Source organism: Mizuhopecten yessoensis, unplaced genomic scaffold (assembly GCF_002113885.1).
Source record: "Mizuhopecten yessoensis strain PY_sf001 unplaced genomic scaffold, ASM211388v2 scaffold6971, whole genome shotgun sequence".
NCBI classification, from domain to species: Eukaryota; Metazoa; Mollusca; class Bivalvia; order Pectinida; family Pectinidae; genus Mizuhopecten; species Mizuhopecten yessoensis.
In genome coordinates, this window is record NW_018406816.1 from 978,613 (window position 1) to 996,877 (window position 18,265).

Consider the following 18,265-nt stretch of genomic DNA (forward strand, 5'->3'; position numbering starts at 1 on the left):
AAGTTACTCCTATTCTGCGCTGATGTTTCTAGTTCTATCACTTTCTCCCAAATGGTCTTTATCTCACATTCCAAACCGGTAACTTTATACATGCTAGAGAAGTCACAGAGAACTCAAACTTGTCTATGTTTTTCTCTGTTATGTTTGCTCCTAAACCGGTTACCAATCGACTGCCCATCCTCTGAATCATTGCAATTACGACCTCTGATGTAGCTGTACCACGCAGGGCCCCTTGGGCCTCTCGAAAATCTTTCAATACTATACTTATGTCTTATGAAAGGTTCTTTTTACACAACCAATACAATTTTTTATATGACGGATAGATGACTAGTACGATATGTACACTGTCACCTTCATCAGACATTTCTTTTTCTGATGAAGGTGACAGTGTACAAATCGTACTAGTCAACGAAACGTCACATATGAGATTTTATTGGTTGTGTAAAAAGCAATTTTCATAAGACATACTTACCAACCCGAAGAAAATGTTTAGCTATACTAATGTCCATATGAGCTCTAGTAGACCGTGACGAATGTACAGGTTAACACACGGGTAGCACTGTTATGAAAAGGGCTATATATATAATGTATAGCACAAAGCGAATAGATATCATATATATTTCCTACAGCCAGAGTTGCCATGAATCTTAACGACAAAGTCACAAAAGGTAAAACCTCACGTCTTTCTATAGTTAACATCAAGGTCATATATAATTATATATGTCGTTCTATTTGTTGACACTACTAGGTACTTCTGACTGACGAGTTAAACGAACGCAAAAGCAATGTACCAGCAATTTTCTTATCTTTTAATTATATTTTCACAATAACAAAACCACGTTAATCATTTTGTCTTTAGTCACAATGCAGCATACATGTATCTATTGTTAACATTCTACTGGATAAACAACATTCATACTGAAGGTCATTTACTAGAACGAAATGTAAGCCGTCCTGCATTTAGATCGTCGACGGAGTTCGTAGTGCTACCACTTGACGTAACCGGGTAGATAATTGTATACATCGTCTAAGGTCGCGCCTTATAGTTTGTCTGTAATAGGCCACAGTTGCAATTATATTGTCAGTTTTCTGTGTGTGTTTCGAAGCAACATGGATTTCGGTTCGTCTCTCAGCTTTAACACGGTGACAGTGGCTATCGTTGTTGTATTGTTGATCCTGCTAGTCAGTCGGACACTACAATGGCCTGCCAATGTCCCGCCCGGTCCATCTGGCTATCCTATCATAGGAAGCATGCCTTTACTGCGAAAAGGAAACATCCTGGAGATATTTCGAAAACTTCGAGCACAATATGGCGACGTTTTTAGTATAAAGGTTGGACCCAATCTTGCTGTAGTCATCAATGGAGCCGATGCGTTGAAGGAAGCGTTCGTCAAGCGTGCGGATGAATTCTCTGACAGGCCAAGCAACTATTTATCCGAAACTCTTTTTCAAAATAAAGGTATGTAAATGTTAATTTGGATAACGTTGATAAAGTATTATAGTTTCAACAGGGGCGAAACTGGGTTACAAATAGTTTGTAGGCACTTGTTCAATTGGCTGTGAAAGCTAACCTCCCGGAGGAACGAAGTTCCACAGCGCGGAGAGGGAACGGAAGGTTGTTAGTCATGTTGTGAGTAAAGGTTGAGGAAAGCGGCTGAGGTACATGTAGTAGAGCTAGTAGTGTCATTAATTACAAGTACAGGAGGATATAAATACGATTGACGTGGTTGATAAATATAATAAAGACAGCACCTCGCCGATATATCTGAAGATGGGTCTATTATAAGTTGTAAAACTTGATTCCAAATTATATTTCAACAATTATGTATTGCTTAATATTATATTATACTGTAAATGAGATAATGAATGAAATTTAGTTAACATCAAAGATTCTTGTGAAGTTTCGGAATACCATTAATCGATATTATTAATGGGTATCAGAAAAGATTTCTTTTGTGCAGAGAAGCGCGTTAAGAAAATACGGAAAGTGTATAGGTATTGTTTCCTTGGTTATCAAGCATGGTTAGTTCTTTTTCCGCAGGCAGGCAGTGTTATAGGTTTTGCAGACAGAATTAAAATATTTGATGTTCTCTCTGCAGACAAAAATACACACGAACCAAGCAGATGGTTGGGTGCGGTTTGAACAGTGGGGTAAGGAAGCACATACTTTTTTGGCTGATGGTCGTGGTAGACTTGACCCATTCTGAAAGTCAATCCAATCAGCATGCTCTCGTTGTGGCCCTATGGTTTAGTATACATGTACGGCCTAATAGCTGCTATTTAAATTACCTAGTTAAAGACGGAATAAAATAACCTGACAAAAGAAAACGTTACTTTAGAAAATAAGTATTTACATGGTAGCATGTTTGGATAAATGAATGTCGTCCCATCGTGCAGAGAGAATAGTCACTTTTTCATAATTTGCTAGCCTACTTTCGACTGAATTCTATGAGTGCCAAATCAGGTTAGGGTGGGACATGGGAATCGAGGAATGACACCTTACTTTTAGTTACTTCGGAATACAAGAACGTTTCACGTCGAGGGGGATCCTCTGTTTTGGTCTCTGAACTTTTGATATTTCGAATTTTCTGGACCACAAAGTTGTTAATCGTTGTGGTATTAGCATTGTTCAATGTAAGCTTGACTGTTGCACTAATGTGTATTACAGGGTTATTTCCAATCCGGACAAAATCATCTTTTGTTTATCTTAATTTTATGTATTGGTCGGGTGGCGCAGTGAGAAGCGCACCTGCATCCGGGCAAACATTAGTGATTAATATAAGTTTTGTAATTGTTTATGTTTTTATAGGTATTGGTTTCGCCTCCGGTGATCACTGGAAACAAACACGGACTTTTTCTCTGTCGACACTTCGGAATTTTGGATTTGGGAAGAAATCTTTGGAATCAAGAGTCCAAGAAGAAATAGGAGCTTATTTGGATATCATTGAAGAACAAAACGGACAATCTTACAACATAAAAGAAATGACAACCATGGCCATATCAAATATCATATGCAGTATTACGTTCGGAAACCGATTTGAATACACTGACGCAAAATTCAAACGACTAACGTCACTTTTTGCTGAGAACTTAAGGTTAAATTCGGTTGGAGGGGCCATACGATCATTTCCAGCTGTACGATTTCTTCCTGGAGATATGTTCAATGTAAAGAAGTTCATTCAAAATTTCACTGATATCAAATGTTTTGCTCTTGAACAAATAGCCGAGCATCGAAAAACGTATGAAGAGGAGAATCAGCGAGATTTCATTGATGCGTTTCTGAGTCAACAAATCAAACATGACGAAGATGATCCGATATTTGATGGTAGGTAACAAGGATATATGGTTAGATTGTTGATGAAGAAAAGATTATTATCATTTTACGTGTGTGATTTTCATTTAAAAACATTTGACATAACTAAAATCATTGTTTGAAATATATTATTAATAACAACCGTATGTTCATATTAGATTCTTAGAAAGTATCAGAAATATATGTATTAAAAATGTAAAGATACATTATAGTTTTAATAACTATTGAAATTTCTTATTTTTTTTATGAAAGGTGATTTATTAAAGCCGTATTAAAACCTTATACACAACACCTTGTACCGTTCTTCAAATCATAGCAAAAAATTACCCTGCTTTTCCTTTCCCTATTTACACTTTTGCCTTTTTTCCGGAGACAAATGATTAATTTTTTGTCTTTTGTCTTTTCACTCGTGTAAGCATGATGTCAAATATATTCCAGTATTTCTTACGCCTGACATTATTTTCATATTTTGTATGTCTATAGATATGAACTTATCAACAGTCGTCATCAATCTGTTCCTTGCCGGGACTGAAACAACAGCTACCATGATCCGCTGGGCGATAATTTACCTCATTCACAACAAACCTATCCAAGATAAGCTCCGACAGGAGATTGAGACTGTGATCGGAACGTCAAGGCTTCCGTCACATTGCGACAAACCCTCCATGCCTTACTACGAAGCTTTTATAACAGAGGTTTTCCGAATGGGCAACATCGCTCCACTGTCTGTGCCTCACGGTGCCAAGAAGGATATCCAGTTCCGAGGCATGCTAATCCCAAAAGGGTCGGTCATTATGGCAAATCTTGACTCGGTTATGACTGATCCAGGCCTGTTTGAGAATCCGGATAGGTTTCAACCCGAGAGATTTCTAGGAAAGGACGGAAAAATGAACGGCAAAGAAAGGACTGTAATGGCTTTCTCTCTAGGTACTTATATATTTTTGTTTGTTTGCTTGCTTTATATTTATATATATATATTTATTTATTGTAAGTATACTTTTATTTATTGACGTAAAGACTAATTTGGATGTTTGGCCATTAGCATCACCGGTGAGTCGTAACAGGACGGAACAGCTGTATGATGACATATAGTTCGTCTTTGGCATATCATATCTATTACTAAAGGTGTAATCACCTGTATGTGCGTGTCTTACGTGTTCCTATCAAGATACGAGGTAGTAGACTGATAAGTCCCCGATTGTTCCTTTAACAGAGGTTGTGACAGCATATAATGATACTCATTATTAATTTGAAATGAACCAGAACTCCTCTATTTTTTTTAATTAATATGATTTAGAGATTTACGCACTTTCCCCCCTCTTTTAGAAATAGTTCAGACCAATTATGAATCCCACCATTTTGGCACTTCAAATCACCGTTGTTATTATTTTGTGAAAGCATAGCCGCTAATCTGAAAATAAAAATATCCAGTTAATACTTGTATATATAGATTAAGTAAAGACTTTATCTGATAATGTTATTTACAGGACGAAGAATCTGTCTTGGGGAATCCCTGGCGAGGTTAGAGCTATTTTTGTTCCTAACCTCATTGCTGCAGAGGTTCGAGTTTCTCCCAGAAAGCCCTGACAAACTCCCATCGTTGGACTCCACCTTGGGAGTGGCGCGGGCGTCCACGGACTACAAGTGCTGCGCTGTTAAGCTGAAATGAAACATTAAAACAAAACATATGTGAGAACCTTTACCAGTATATATATAAAAATGTGTTTTAATTCATTTAATCATTATACAATATCAACCATATAGAATCTCACTTCAAGTTTGTAATATTGCTATTGTATTAGTTTGCTTCAATGAACTCATTATTACATCTAAATATCGTTGGATTATAGATATAAACATATTTTTATTATCAGCATAATAACTGTATTTTATACTCAAGTGTCTTACTGATTGTTCCGAAAATATAGTTTTGCTGAATATTTTTTAAGCGCGAACAATTTGCTAGATGTTTTTATGTGAAATTCTTATTTTTGAAAAAGTATTTTATTCAACAATGAAACACACATAAAATTTCTGAGGGATGAAAAAAAAACAAGCTAATGCCTTTAAATTTCTCTTGATATTTCAATAGAACTTTGTCACGGTGTATTATTTTACACATGTTTTGTTCACTTTTATTTTTTACAATACAAAGCGTTTGGGAAGATTGTTTTAAAATACAGGATGCTTTATTTACTTTGCATATAACAATTTCCCAACAAATTATTGCTATAAAGTGTCCCTGTATTTGTCCTTCTTAACATACAAATCATGTTTGTGTCAAGTAGCTGTCAAATATATCCGATTCATCACTGACATCAGTAGAAAGTACGGACCATACCTATATCACACCATACAGAAGAAAAATTAACTAACTTCGAGGTATTCCACAGGTGGTCTGTTACGTTATGCAAACGAATACTGACGGTTAGGCAGTTTAGATAAGCACCCATCACGAGGGCCAATATACAGTTTGTCATTGTCTTATACTTTTTGACTGATGTTGTATGTATTATTTTTTTGTATGTAAAGTTTATTATCCATTGTTTGCAAGTTAATAAAATGCATAAAAACTCTGCAAGAGGAAAAAAAAGTTGTGTCACTTATTACTTTTAATTATTTATAGTGTTATGATTATACTCCATCCTTGTTTATCCAACCAAGCAAATAGTCAATGATCCTGATATCCCTTTTCCCCAACAGTACACAGTTGTTAAGGCATGGAAAGATGTGATAGCATGAGACTTACACTGAAAAGTACAAACATTTTAAGTAATTTGAACTACAAATCCATGAAATATTTACAACGAAGCCATTTAAAAAGTACAAGAAAAATAAGACCAGGTGTCTTCGGTTATTTAATAATACCTTGTTTTATCACATAATGTACTGTGTTATCCAGTGAATATACCCATTTCATATTTGTTTGCGTATTAGCCCATGTAATATGACATATCAACCATGTGATTGGTTGTAAGTTTCAAGTGTGACGTCACGCCTAGGACAAGTACATGACGTCACAGAATCACGCATTGGAGTCAAAATGGCGGCTTTTTACATTTCAAGGTTATATGAATAAATGACACAAATCCTGATTATGTGATGAAAAGGATCTTACACTCGTATTCATTTCATGTGAAATTTATAAAACTCGTCACGAATTTTTCATTTTAGCCTGCTTAATTGAAAAACTCTTACACTCGTTTCATAAATCTCATATTAAATGGAAACTCATGTAAGATCCTATATATAGAGTTACTCTGTTATTTAATGATGACAGTTTTATAGTTAATCTGTTATACAACGATAACAGTTTTATAGTTATTCTGTTAAAAAGTGATAAAAGTTGTATAGTTACAGGTTTTACAATGATAACTAACAGAGTTATAGTTGCTCTGTTATACAATGATAACAGTTTTATAGTTACTCTGTTATGTAATGATGACAGCGTTATAGTTGCTCTGTCATACAATGATAACAGTTTTATAGTTTCTCTGTTATACAATGATAACAAGTTTAAAGCTACAGATGTACTCTGTTTTTAAACTCGGGTAAAACTACGGTGGCAACCTCTATCGAAATCGCGACTGCCAACAAGAAGGAATGTAAGCGAAACCAAGTGAAAATCACTTGTCAGAACCAGACACCGATGCACTTCCTATTGGAGTGCAGTGTACTGCAGGATAGAAAAAAACCAATTTCATCTCAAAGACGAGACTCAAGGAGAAAAGCAATATGCGCAGTATTCCCAGGAAGACATGCTGCAACTACAAAACATTTTAAACATGGATTTCCCCTTTTTCTTTCAATTTTTAATACCACTGAGTCATGTATATCGATATATAGTATTTGTGATACTAATATGGTAAACACCGCCTTGGTAAAAAAAACAGGTCTAAATACATATATTACTTGTAAAAGCAAACACGGATTCATGGAAAATGCATGTGCCAAGGGCTAAAGTACTTCATCTGAACTTAATACTTTGCATGTGATAAAAAAGTTGCCATGTCATCAATATTATTCATCAGTTTGGAAATATGTATGTATCAAAATAATATAATATATAAATAAATGTACGCATCAAACGTGTTGCAACGTTTCAACGTGTCCCTTCGGCAAGCGTTATCCATAATCAAAGCTTGACAAAGAGACCAGTCGGTCTTGAAACGTCACGACACGTTTGATACATACATTGTTTGTGTAATCGTTTGATAAAAAGAAGCTGTCATGTATTTGATCATGATTTTATCAGATAGAAGAATCAGGTATGTTTTCCTCTCTATTCTACGCATAGACAACTTTTTCTTAATTCAGACTTTTCTGTATGGATACCACAGACCTGATATCAACATGCATACAAATTAAAGTATCCTGACGGTGGTCGAGAAATTCGTCATAGGTGCATGACGACTTAATACGATTACAACTAATTTCTTTTACTTTTCACAGATTAATATCATCTAGTTTGCTGACTGAATGAAGCCATCACAGATTTGTGTGTATAACCGGTTGGCTGATATAGAAAGTAACCAAAAGTAGCAATACAATACAATAGTATTCAAAACACTAGTTCCATGAACACATTGTGTCTTTCTACATTTTGTTTTGATTGGACAACTGAAAACTGCTTTTGAAAAGGACTTTAATGTGATAATCCTTGATGCGTGCAAAATCACCATTACGCTTTCTATCTTTGAAATAGTGAAATATTGCCGAATCTCATAAGGCTGTCATCTTTGAATAAAGCACAACATATGCGCATAAGAAAGATACGTGCACCACCTCAATATTTGGATAGAAAGAATTTTACAGCCATAAATGAATCTGTCAAGTATTCTGCCCAACCAGTTTTTTTCCCCTTTGCCATCCAATGTTTCGAATGTGCATACACTCGGAAACCGTATCTGTTCCGAACGTACAAACCCGGATTCCTGGGAGCGTTGACCCAGTCACCGTTCAGTAGTAATTTCGTTGGAATGTCTCCATTTTTCGGTAACGATTTTGAAACCATATCATATTTCCGTATAATTTAACGTGCCGGTGCTCGCTGGAAATGACTATTTTACCATCAGTCGCAACACCGTCTTCTGTATATTCCGGTCTCTTTGCAATATTTAATGCGTACCCTTTCATTTTAAATAGAACCGTTAAAATGTTGAAAAACTCGAGGAAAGAAAACGTCTATTAGCGTTGCGTTCCCATAGCAATATCTTATCAAATTTAACAGTTACTGCTCCTAAGAGCGTGCCTTCCTGCAGTTCACAGAGTGCACCAACTTTGCGACAGGATTCCATGATGTATTTAACCAAACTTGCAAGCTCCTCCAAGCAACAAGGTGAAACGGAGAAACTTTTCCAAAGTATACATTTATAATCAATTGGACAATCTGTATTTATTTCCTGTCCCGTCGATAAATTATTTCGTCGCATGTTCCATTTTCTGCCGAACATTTTCCAGGTATCTTTCTGAAGGTTATAAAACATGGTGAATGGTGACAGGGCAGACAAAAGAAGTAGCATGATGTTCCTGTTGAAGTCTCAGAAAGAAATCCTCCATCGACCCAGATGCAATGATGTGTTCGTCGAACCGCACTTTCTTAAAAAGTTCAGTCTGGATGTGAAATGGGCCTTCTATAAAATCACATTGAATGCACGCGTGTTAAGACATATAGTAGCCGTCTTGTACCACGGGGGTATAACTCTTGTACACCACTTGAAAACATATTATTTTCGTTTGATTTATGGAAGTAAAATTTCTTAATCTTATTCTTTTAACCCTGAAAGGCGATTTAAGTTACCCCTACCCATTATTTGTTAATGGAAAAATACTCATTTTTCACCATGTTTTGCAGATTAAACGCTTGATATAAAAAGTTCTGTTATTAAACTTTTTTTAATATTTGATGGATCAAAAGAAAATGTGTTTCTCTTTCTACAACAGCCGCAAAAATAGAGGGTCCGTGTGCTTCTTTTTTTGTCCCATTATTATTTGTGTTATTTTTCACCTTTTTCGGGGTCAAAAATCAAAAGTGCTTCAGTTACACTGAATACGTAAAGAAAACAAACAATAATGTATAATTTTCTATTTTGTTGCATAATATTTTTATCATATTGAACATTATAAAGTTGTACAGCAAAATTGAAAATGCTACAATTAAAAATGGCGACACAATGACAATTTAAGTGATCAATCTAGTGTGAAAAAGGTGAAATTTATGCATTTGTGAACCGCAAGAAATACACATTTATACACATTTTCAAAATGGCCGCCGAATTGGTCATTTTTTTTATATTCTTGTAAAAAAAGTTCTACAAACAACAAGCATCTAGGTTTTTGACATATTTTTCAGATGCGTGTGTGCTATTAAACTTGATCATAATTTGTTTAATATTACAAAAACCCGTTACACCAGATCAAAACGAGACTTGAACGTTATTTAAACCTCAGAAGAGTACATTCTTAAGGTACATATGTCTGTCGTTCTATGTATTGACCTGTTGACTGTGATATATTAACGTGGAAGGGATAATGTAAGTATAAGTATATATTTTTGAATCGACATACTTTATGACCCCTTATTTTACAGATGAGCTTACTTCAAATCAAACAAAAAGCCGATTGATTATTTTTTATTTTTTTTATTTTTTTTTTTCTTCGTTTTCTTCTGGCATGTCTCTTTGTTTATATCTGTCAATGTCAAAGTCTGGTGTCAGGGCCAGAGAAGATATGAGCTAGACTCGTGGACATATTTTTATGCTAAACACGTGGCGGGTAAATTATTGACCTTGCCTATATATATATATACAGGACAGGTTTTAGATTCATTTCACATGACGTAGTAGGAGATAGTGAAATGTACACATCGTCTGTGGCTATATACAATCAACATGAATTTCGGCTCGCTATTCAGCTTTAACACTGTGACATTTGCTTTCGTTGTTGTATTGTTGATCCTGCTGGTCAGTCAGACACTACAATGGCCGGCCAATGTCCCACCCGGACCATCAGGCTATCCTATCATAGGAAGCATGCCTCTACTGCGAAAAGGAAACGTCCTGGAGACATTTCGAAAACTCCGAGCACAATATGGCGACGTTTTCAGTTTGAAGATTGGACCGAATCTCAACGTGGTTATCAATGGAGCGGAGGCGTTAAGAGAGGCGTTTGTTAAAAGAGGGGAGGAATTCTCCGATCGACCAGGCGGCTTTATGACAGAAAATATTTTCCACTTTAAAGGTAAATTGTGAAAAATATAAGTAGATGCAAGTCCTCTGACAGTTTATCAGTACATGGATGAATATAATAGTTGCATTCTTAACTCTAGGACTATATTTAACAGAAAAAAATATCTCACCTCCCGTTTTAAATGAAAATCGTTTTTACCTGTGAGGGTATTGTTGTGGAATATTCTTTACTCTATGACTATATTTATCGGAGTAAAAACCCAACAACAACATACATACAACTAACATTTCATACACAAATATTAGTGAGGTGGGGGTGGGTTACGTGCCGTGCAGTGGCGGATCCAGAGGGTTTTTTTGGGCTTCAGGAACCCCCCACCCCCACCCCCACCCTGAGAATTTTCCCCAAAACTTTTGGCTCTTTGTTGAGAGATACTTACCGTGAATAGGATTACAGGGAGTTTTAGTGTTTTCCTCTGTTTATTGTGAAGTTATTTGATTTCTTTGGAGAACAATGAATATGTCGACACACGGACTCACCGTGGACGGAGCGCCTACACGTACATCTCAGGTGAGCGGATTTGAAAATAATTTGATAACTGATAACCAAGCGAAGGTGTTTTCGTCTCCTGTTTATACTGGTATGAAAATAAATACTCCAGATACTTCTCCTGGTCCTGACTTTGAAAATAGTGTCCGAAAAAAAGCGCAACTTTCTGATACCCCGCCCAGCCACGCCCAGCCGTCCGGACATACGGTAGGACACGACTCTCCAAAACCTGATCTCCTAATAAAACTCGATGTTATCAAACGTATGGTCGATGAGCTTGTGGGTCCCGTGGCTCATTTGGTCGCCCAAGTTCTAAAGAGTACTCTGATCGATGAGTTTCGCCCCATGATCGAAAGCTTCGTTAAAGAGATTCTGGAATCAAATGACAGTATAGGTCGTATGATAACTAGTTGTGTTGCAAAGAAATTCCAATCCGATCCACTTGTTGTCGACATGGAAGTAAAAGAAAAGAAAATAGATGTGAACGAAAACGAAATTGTAACACTGAAGAATTCAATTAAACTACTGGAAAAGAAAATTGAAAATCAAACTTATATCTTGGACGAACATGAACAATATTTGAGGAGAACATGCTTGAAATTTCTAAATGTGCCTGTTCCTGAAGGGGAAACGAGTTCCACGTTTGATCCCTGTAAGAGCCGTGCTGGATATTCTCCGCCTACTTGATATGGATATGCATCCCCATGCTATATCCAGATGCCACATCTTAGGTCAAATAACAGATGGTAGAGTGACAGTCATCATAAGATTTGTACGACACTACGACAGGCAGATGGTCTTTGACAGGAAGAAAAAGTTAAAAGAAAACGCCAACCGGACGATGATCGTAGAGTCACTCACCAAACATCGACAAGCCATAGTAAGCGAGTTGAACAAACTTCGGTATGCCAGGAAAGTTCACGCATTCTGGACAAGAGATGGTAGAATTTTCGCGCAAAAAGAAGAGAGATCTGTGTAGACCCTAGTGTCGAGTGTCCTTCAAATCAGTCGTTTAGTACCTGACTATAAGTATGAACCACGCGATAACGTGAGAAACTCGTCTTAAGGAGGTACAGTGTAAAATAACAGTTGATCTCACAATTATACATGCATATATATATATATACTGTCTATATAATGTTCATTCTGGTTACGTGTAATTGATCGATGAATTATTGCTCCTTTTTCTTTCAAATCTCAAAATACATTTTTATAAGCTTTATTACCAGTTTATTAATGAGAGAAAATTGTTTCATTTGGAAATACGTGGTACTTTATCATTGTTAAAAATCAAAACACTCACACGTGGTCATTTGTTGTTGTTTTCAGTGGAATACGTGGCTGTTTTCCATTACCTGTAAGGAAAAACGTGGCCTCTTGTTGTTGTTGTCAGTTAATCCGTGAGTGTGTGTCTTCTTCTTCTTGTTCAAATTGGTGCTAAGACTTAAATCACTATCTCATACCATGTCAAGTATGTTAATCGTTACTATTAGCTTATATTCGTCCGTATCCATATAGTTTACACAAGTCTGAATCTCTTTATAGCTATACAGTTCATGACCTGTAACTGTACAAGGACCTGCGCATGCGTATAGCATTAGTTTCTAGTCTGAAAATATCCTGTTGTGTTCAATTGTGAATGTTATTGTTCGAAAGTGTGTATGCGTACACACAGGTGGTATGTTATCGACTTTTTTCGTTAGGGAGACAAGCTATTTTGTGTTAAAATTAAATTATGTCTTTATTCATGATACGAAAACCAGGGTAGCTCCATATATGCAAATGAGGTGTTTAGGTTAAGCGTAATACATAACGTGTGCAGGCAGGTGTGTCTGGTTACCGGCCTAAGTGTATACTGTTAAATGCATGATGGATTACGACTACTGCCCTTACTAATTATATATAGTATGGGCTTCTATTTCTCGCTACGGCAGTGTCTTGTAGATATATGAGTGAAAACGTAAGACTGGTATACAATCTTGATAGACTCTGTCGGGTGCACTCATATGTGTGTGATTTATTTACCTGTTTATGCAAATGACTTACTTAATGAAATGTGAGCGGGTCATGTAAAATGACATGTGCGTGCGAAATTATAGTAAAGTTTTGAGATCATATAAAGAGCGAGCGATAATATTTAGTTTGCAATTTCTGTTAAATATATCATATATAATTAGTATCTATGTTTAGTTATCATGCTATACAGTTATAACTTTCTTGTGTACATCAGTGAAACTCACCTTGATTATCAGACTAGTGCTAGTGTAGATCACCAGACTTGTACACAATACTGTTTATGTTAGTGAATGTATTTTTTACTAAATGAAAGTACGCAGGAACCATTGAAGTTTAATTCCCTTTTAATCGACGATTCATTATGTATGTGCATGCATGTGGCTAGGTATGTATGACGTGTGTGTGTGTGTGTGTGTGNGGGGGGGGGAGGGGGTACACCTCCTAATACCAAATAATAATTATCAAGAGTCTTGTAGTGGGTCTTTCCCCGCTTGGACAGCGCAGCGGAATCGTATTAAGGAGGCCTGGAACGTAAAGGAGAAAGTCAAGAAGCACTGGATGTGATGAACTATTGAATCAGTTGAAAGTATGGTATAGTGGATAAGATTATCGCTTGTGCTGACTGTGCTGGGAAAGACACCCGCCATGATTTTTGACAATTTATACTAGGAAACTATTACAAAAGAGACAAGAGAGGTGCTTTCACTATCACATGAGAGCATATCACAGGTGTGTGTGTGTGTGTGTGTGTGTGTGTGTGTGAGCCTGCCAAGTTTAATGCAAGTACGTGCCTAGATATAAATCTGTGTGTACAACTGTAGTGGACTACTTTTTCTTTGCTTTCAAAATAAAATATACCTTATACATGTACACTAGCATGTTTGTTGTAATATCCTTATTTATTTTTTTATTTTTTGTATTTTTTATTTGATTTAATATTGTATTTTATTCATCGGCATGAAATATTTTCATATTATCATTAGACATCCATAATTCCCCGACGTACGTATATAAGTATCATGTATATGAACCCTAAGCAAACATCTTTCATCTTGATAGCGTTTTGATTCTGTCTATTTGTACATAGTGTTTTTGTGTTCAATTCTCAGTTATTACTGAACATTTTGTTGCTGGTTTATTGTACTTACCCATCAAAATGTTCCAGGACCTTACTCTCTTCCCATAACATGATCCTCTATCTCTCTATCACTCGACCTTACCCCTTACTTTTCTGCACTGTTCTCACATACACATCCCCTCCACCCACTCAAATCCCTCATGTAATGCCTAGTCCTCGTCTTCTTCCGTTCATTTACTTTGTCTTATTCTCCTGGATTATGATTATGATTTCATTCACATGTAAAATATTATTGGTCAAGATCTTTTGCTGGATTGTACGTTGTCCTAGAATGATGGTACCGACTCACTGTTTTATCAGGCAAATCTGTTACGTATTTGACAATGGGTAATTCTTATATGTGTCACAGAATAGCGATCGGTACCTTTTATTCTAGGGCATACGGCAGATGTATAATGAAGTCGTTTAAGTTGTTCTCTTTTTGGTTATGTTCATTTATAAGGGTGTTCGACCTTGGTCGGTATTATATATCGTGGTTTATCTATCATTTAAACCTTTTAATCTTTTCATGCTTTCAAAATATTGAGAATATTAAAAATATTGAGAATATTAAAAATATTGAGAATATTAAAAATATTAAAAAAATTATGTAGAATTGTTTCTACTATTATTACAGCATATGGATATCGAGTCCAATCCTGGCCCGGGGCGTGGAGGGCTTTCAATATTTCACCTTAATGTACGAAGTGTTAGGAATAAATTGGACTACATAGAGGATATATCTTGTGAATATGATATTGTATGCTTAACTGAAACTCATTTAGATGAGCAGGTCTCTACAGATGACTTCCTTATAACTGATTTTCATGTACCTTTTCGACTTGATAGAAATTTTGCTGGAGGTGGTGTCCTGGTTCATATCAATACTATTTTAAAAGTTTGCTGGAGTAAGAATATCCAGGTGATGAGGTAATTTGGTTGAAAATCACTCTACCAAATTTTGTATTGGTCATTGGTTCGGCCTACAGACCTGAAAATTCTGTTTCACCTTTTTGGGAAAATTTACGTACGTCTTTAAACCATGCTCTAGATATTTCACCAAATGTTTTAATCACGGGTGATTTTAATGTCGACTTATTCACTGCATCTCGTAACCATGTTTTTCTTGATATTATTAATTCCTTTAGTATGTCAAATGTTATCAATGAACCAACTCTCGATCTAGTCTTCTTGATCCTATACTTTTAACCGACTCGCTTTCTTGTATTGATTCTTCTGTTATAACTATAGACAAATCATGGATTGACCATTACGGTTGTATTGCTTGCATTGATATTCCCTGTATTGTCAAACCTTTTTTTAAGCGAAAAATTTGGCTGTATAAGCGGGCAGATTTTGACAGATTTAATTATCTTATTTCTGATTATAATTGGAATGAACTTTTTTTAAATTGTGATTCAGTTGATACTGCCTGTAATCGTTTAACAGATACGTTCCTAAAATTTGCAAATATATGTATTCCATCAAAAGATGTAACTATGAGACCTAATGATAAACCATGGATGACCTCTGAATAAAGAAAAACAATAAAAATTAGAGATAAGTTACATAAAATTGCGAGGTCAACCAAACATCTTTCGGACATCAACAAATTCAAATCTCAACGGAATAAGGTCAATAACATGAAAAAATATGCCCGTAAATTATTTTATGAAAATGTTCATGGTATTATTGAAGAGTACTCGTCCTCTGATCCAAAAGCTTATTGGAGACTCATCAAAATGTTAATGCAATCGTCGGGTACTACACAATCTATACCTACTCTTGTAGATCCTGTTTCTGACAATGTGGGTACTAGTGATGAAGACAAAGCTGATTTATTAAATGACTATTTTTGTAATATAACTCGTGTAGACGACAGAAATACTGCGGTTCCTCTCATCGAGCCAAAAACTGACAAGAGTCTTAGGTACATTAGAGTAAATAATAATGAAATACGTGATATTTTACAGATATTGAAGCTTGGTAAGGCCTCGGGTGAGGATGGAATCAGTCACCATATGCTCAGAAACACATCAGAAACAGTTTGTGTTCCCCTTGAAATCATTTTTAATAAGTCTTTATCGTCTGGTGTTTACCCAATCTCTTGGAAAACAGCCAAAGTTATGCCACTGTTTAAAAAAGGTGACAGGCATTCTCCCTTTAACTACAGGCCAATTTCCTTATTATCTACAGTTGGAAAGTGTTTGAGAGGGTAATTTTCAAATACTTACATAATTATTTTATTGAAAACTCACTTTTTTATAAGCACCAGTCTGGTTTTTTGCCTGGTCATTCTACTGTATATCAGCTCATTGAAATTTATCATAACATCTGTATTGCTCTAGAAGAAAAAAAAACATGTATGTATGGTATTCTGCGATATTTCTAAGGCTTTTGATAGGGTTTGGCATAAGGGTTTGATGATTAAGTTAAAATCCTATGAAATTTCAGGGGAATTGTATGATTGGTTGGGAAATTACCTATTTCAGGGGCACCAGAGAGTCTTTTTGAATTGTTCTTACTCCGACTTAGGTTTCATTGAAGCAGGTGTTCCTCAGGGTTCTATTCTTGGACCTCTTTTGTTTTCTTATCTATATTAATGATATTGCTAATGTGTTTGAATCAACTTCTCGTCTTTTTGCAGACGATTCTTCTTTGTTAAAACCATCCTCTTCATGTCTAGAAATCCAGACGGTTATGAATAGAGATCTCGAGTTTCTTAATGCGTGGTCCCAAACTTGGTTAGTAACATTCAATCCAGAAAAAAACTGAGGTAATTTTTGTTTCAAACTTGGTTGAAATCGGTGAAGATTTACAATTAGAATTTAATGGCGAATTTTTAAATTTTACTGATCATCATAAACATTTAGGTGTAATTTTTAATTCAAGTGCAAAATGGGGGGATCATATTTATGCAATATATACTTCAGTAATGAAAAAAGTCAACGTCTAACGTAGACTTAAATACTTATTAAATCGTGATAATCTTTTAAAGATTTATAGATAATTTGTTTTACCAGTTTTAGAATGTACAAATTATGAAACAGAAATGTTAGAGAAAGCCCAAAGAGAAGCGTCTCGTATTATAACTGGTCTTCCTTCATATGCACGAATTGAAGACTTACTTTTTGAAACTGGTCTAGAAACTCTTTCGAATAGAAGAAAACGCAGAAAACTCCAACTTTTGTATAAAATGCACAACAAATTAACTCCAGACTATTTAAATTCTCTATTGCCATCTTCCGTTGCAGAAAATAATCGTTATACCCTTAGAAACAATGATGATTATAGAATTCGACCTTTCAGGCTTTCTCTAACAAATTCATCTTGTATACCTTCAACTCTTCGCGGTTGGAATTCATTGGACCTTTCAGTACGATCATTGCCCCCATTACATTCTTTTAAAAACTCATTAACTTCAAATGTACAATCTCCTCCACCAATTTCTTAGGTTTCGGAGAACGTAAATTGAACATTTTGCATTCTAAACTTAGACATCAGTGTAGTCCACTTAACTATGATCTTTTTAGAGTAAATCTGGTCGATAGTCCAGTTTGTTATTGTGGCCATCCCTGTGAAAATGCCTTTCACTTTTTTTGTGAGTGCTTACTTTTTAACAACGAAAGTCATACCCTGCTCCTAAATTTGAATGCCTTGCATGTTGATTTTAATTTAAAACTACTTTTGTTTGGAAATAGTCAACTTTCGGTAGAAAACAACATAAGTATCTTCAGACATGTGCATCATTACATCAAATCCAGCAATAGGTTTTGAAAGTAATAATTAATTTTCTATTCTTATTTAAGTTGTTATATGTGTTTATGAAATTGTATTTCATTATTTTGCCTGATTTATTTGTTACATTGATTCTGTTCGTTTTGAAAGTACTCTACCAGGATGCATGTCATGAAATCTGTATAATTTATAATTGATTCAAATGCGGATCAATTTCTCAGTTTACAAGTTTAATTTTCTAGGTAACACCCCTCCCCTCCATCACTCCCACCCCCTCCCACCCCACAGTTCCTTCCTTCCTCAACCTATCTTTTCCCTTTCCCCAAAAACATATACACTTTTTT

The 18,265-nt window shown here is 35.6% G+C and overlaps 1 protein-coding gene across 2 annotated transcripts; it reads left to right on the plus strand.

The window, feature by feature from the left end:
* The first annotated feature begins 845 nt into the window (after positions 1 to 845).
* On the plus strand, positions 846 to 5,895 carry LOC110452898 (cytochrome P450 2J6-like). 2 transcript variants are annotated; one of them, XM_021501636.1, is made up of 5 exons: positions 1,307 to 1,459; positions 2,100 to 2,151; positions 2,810 to 3,325; positions 3,797 to 4,240; positions 4,801 to 5,895. In XM_021501636.1, the coding sequence occupies exons 1-5, from the start codon at positions 1,403 to 1,405 to the stop codon at positions 4,980 to 4,982; spliced, it is 1,251 nt and encodes a 416-aa protein (XP_021357311.1). In that variant the 5' UTR covers positions 1,307 to 1,402; the 3' UTR covers positions 4,983 to 5,895. The 2 variants fall into 2 exon arrangements, with proteins under 2 accessions (XP_021357310.1, XP_021357311.1); XM_021501635.1 differs by lacking the exon at positions 2,100 to 2,151 and having other exon boundaries at positions 846 to 1,459.
* Positions 5,896 to 18,265: the final 12,370 nt, after the last annotated feature.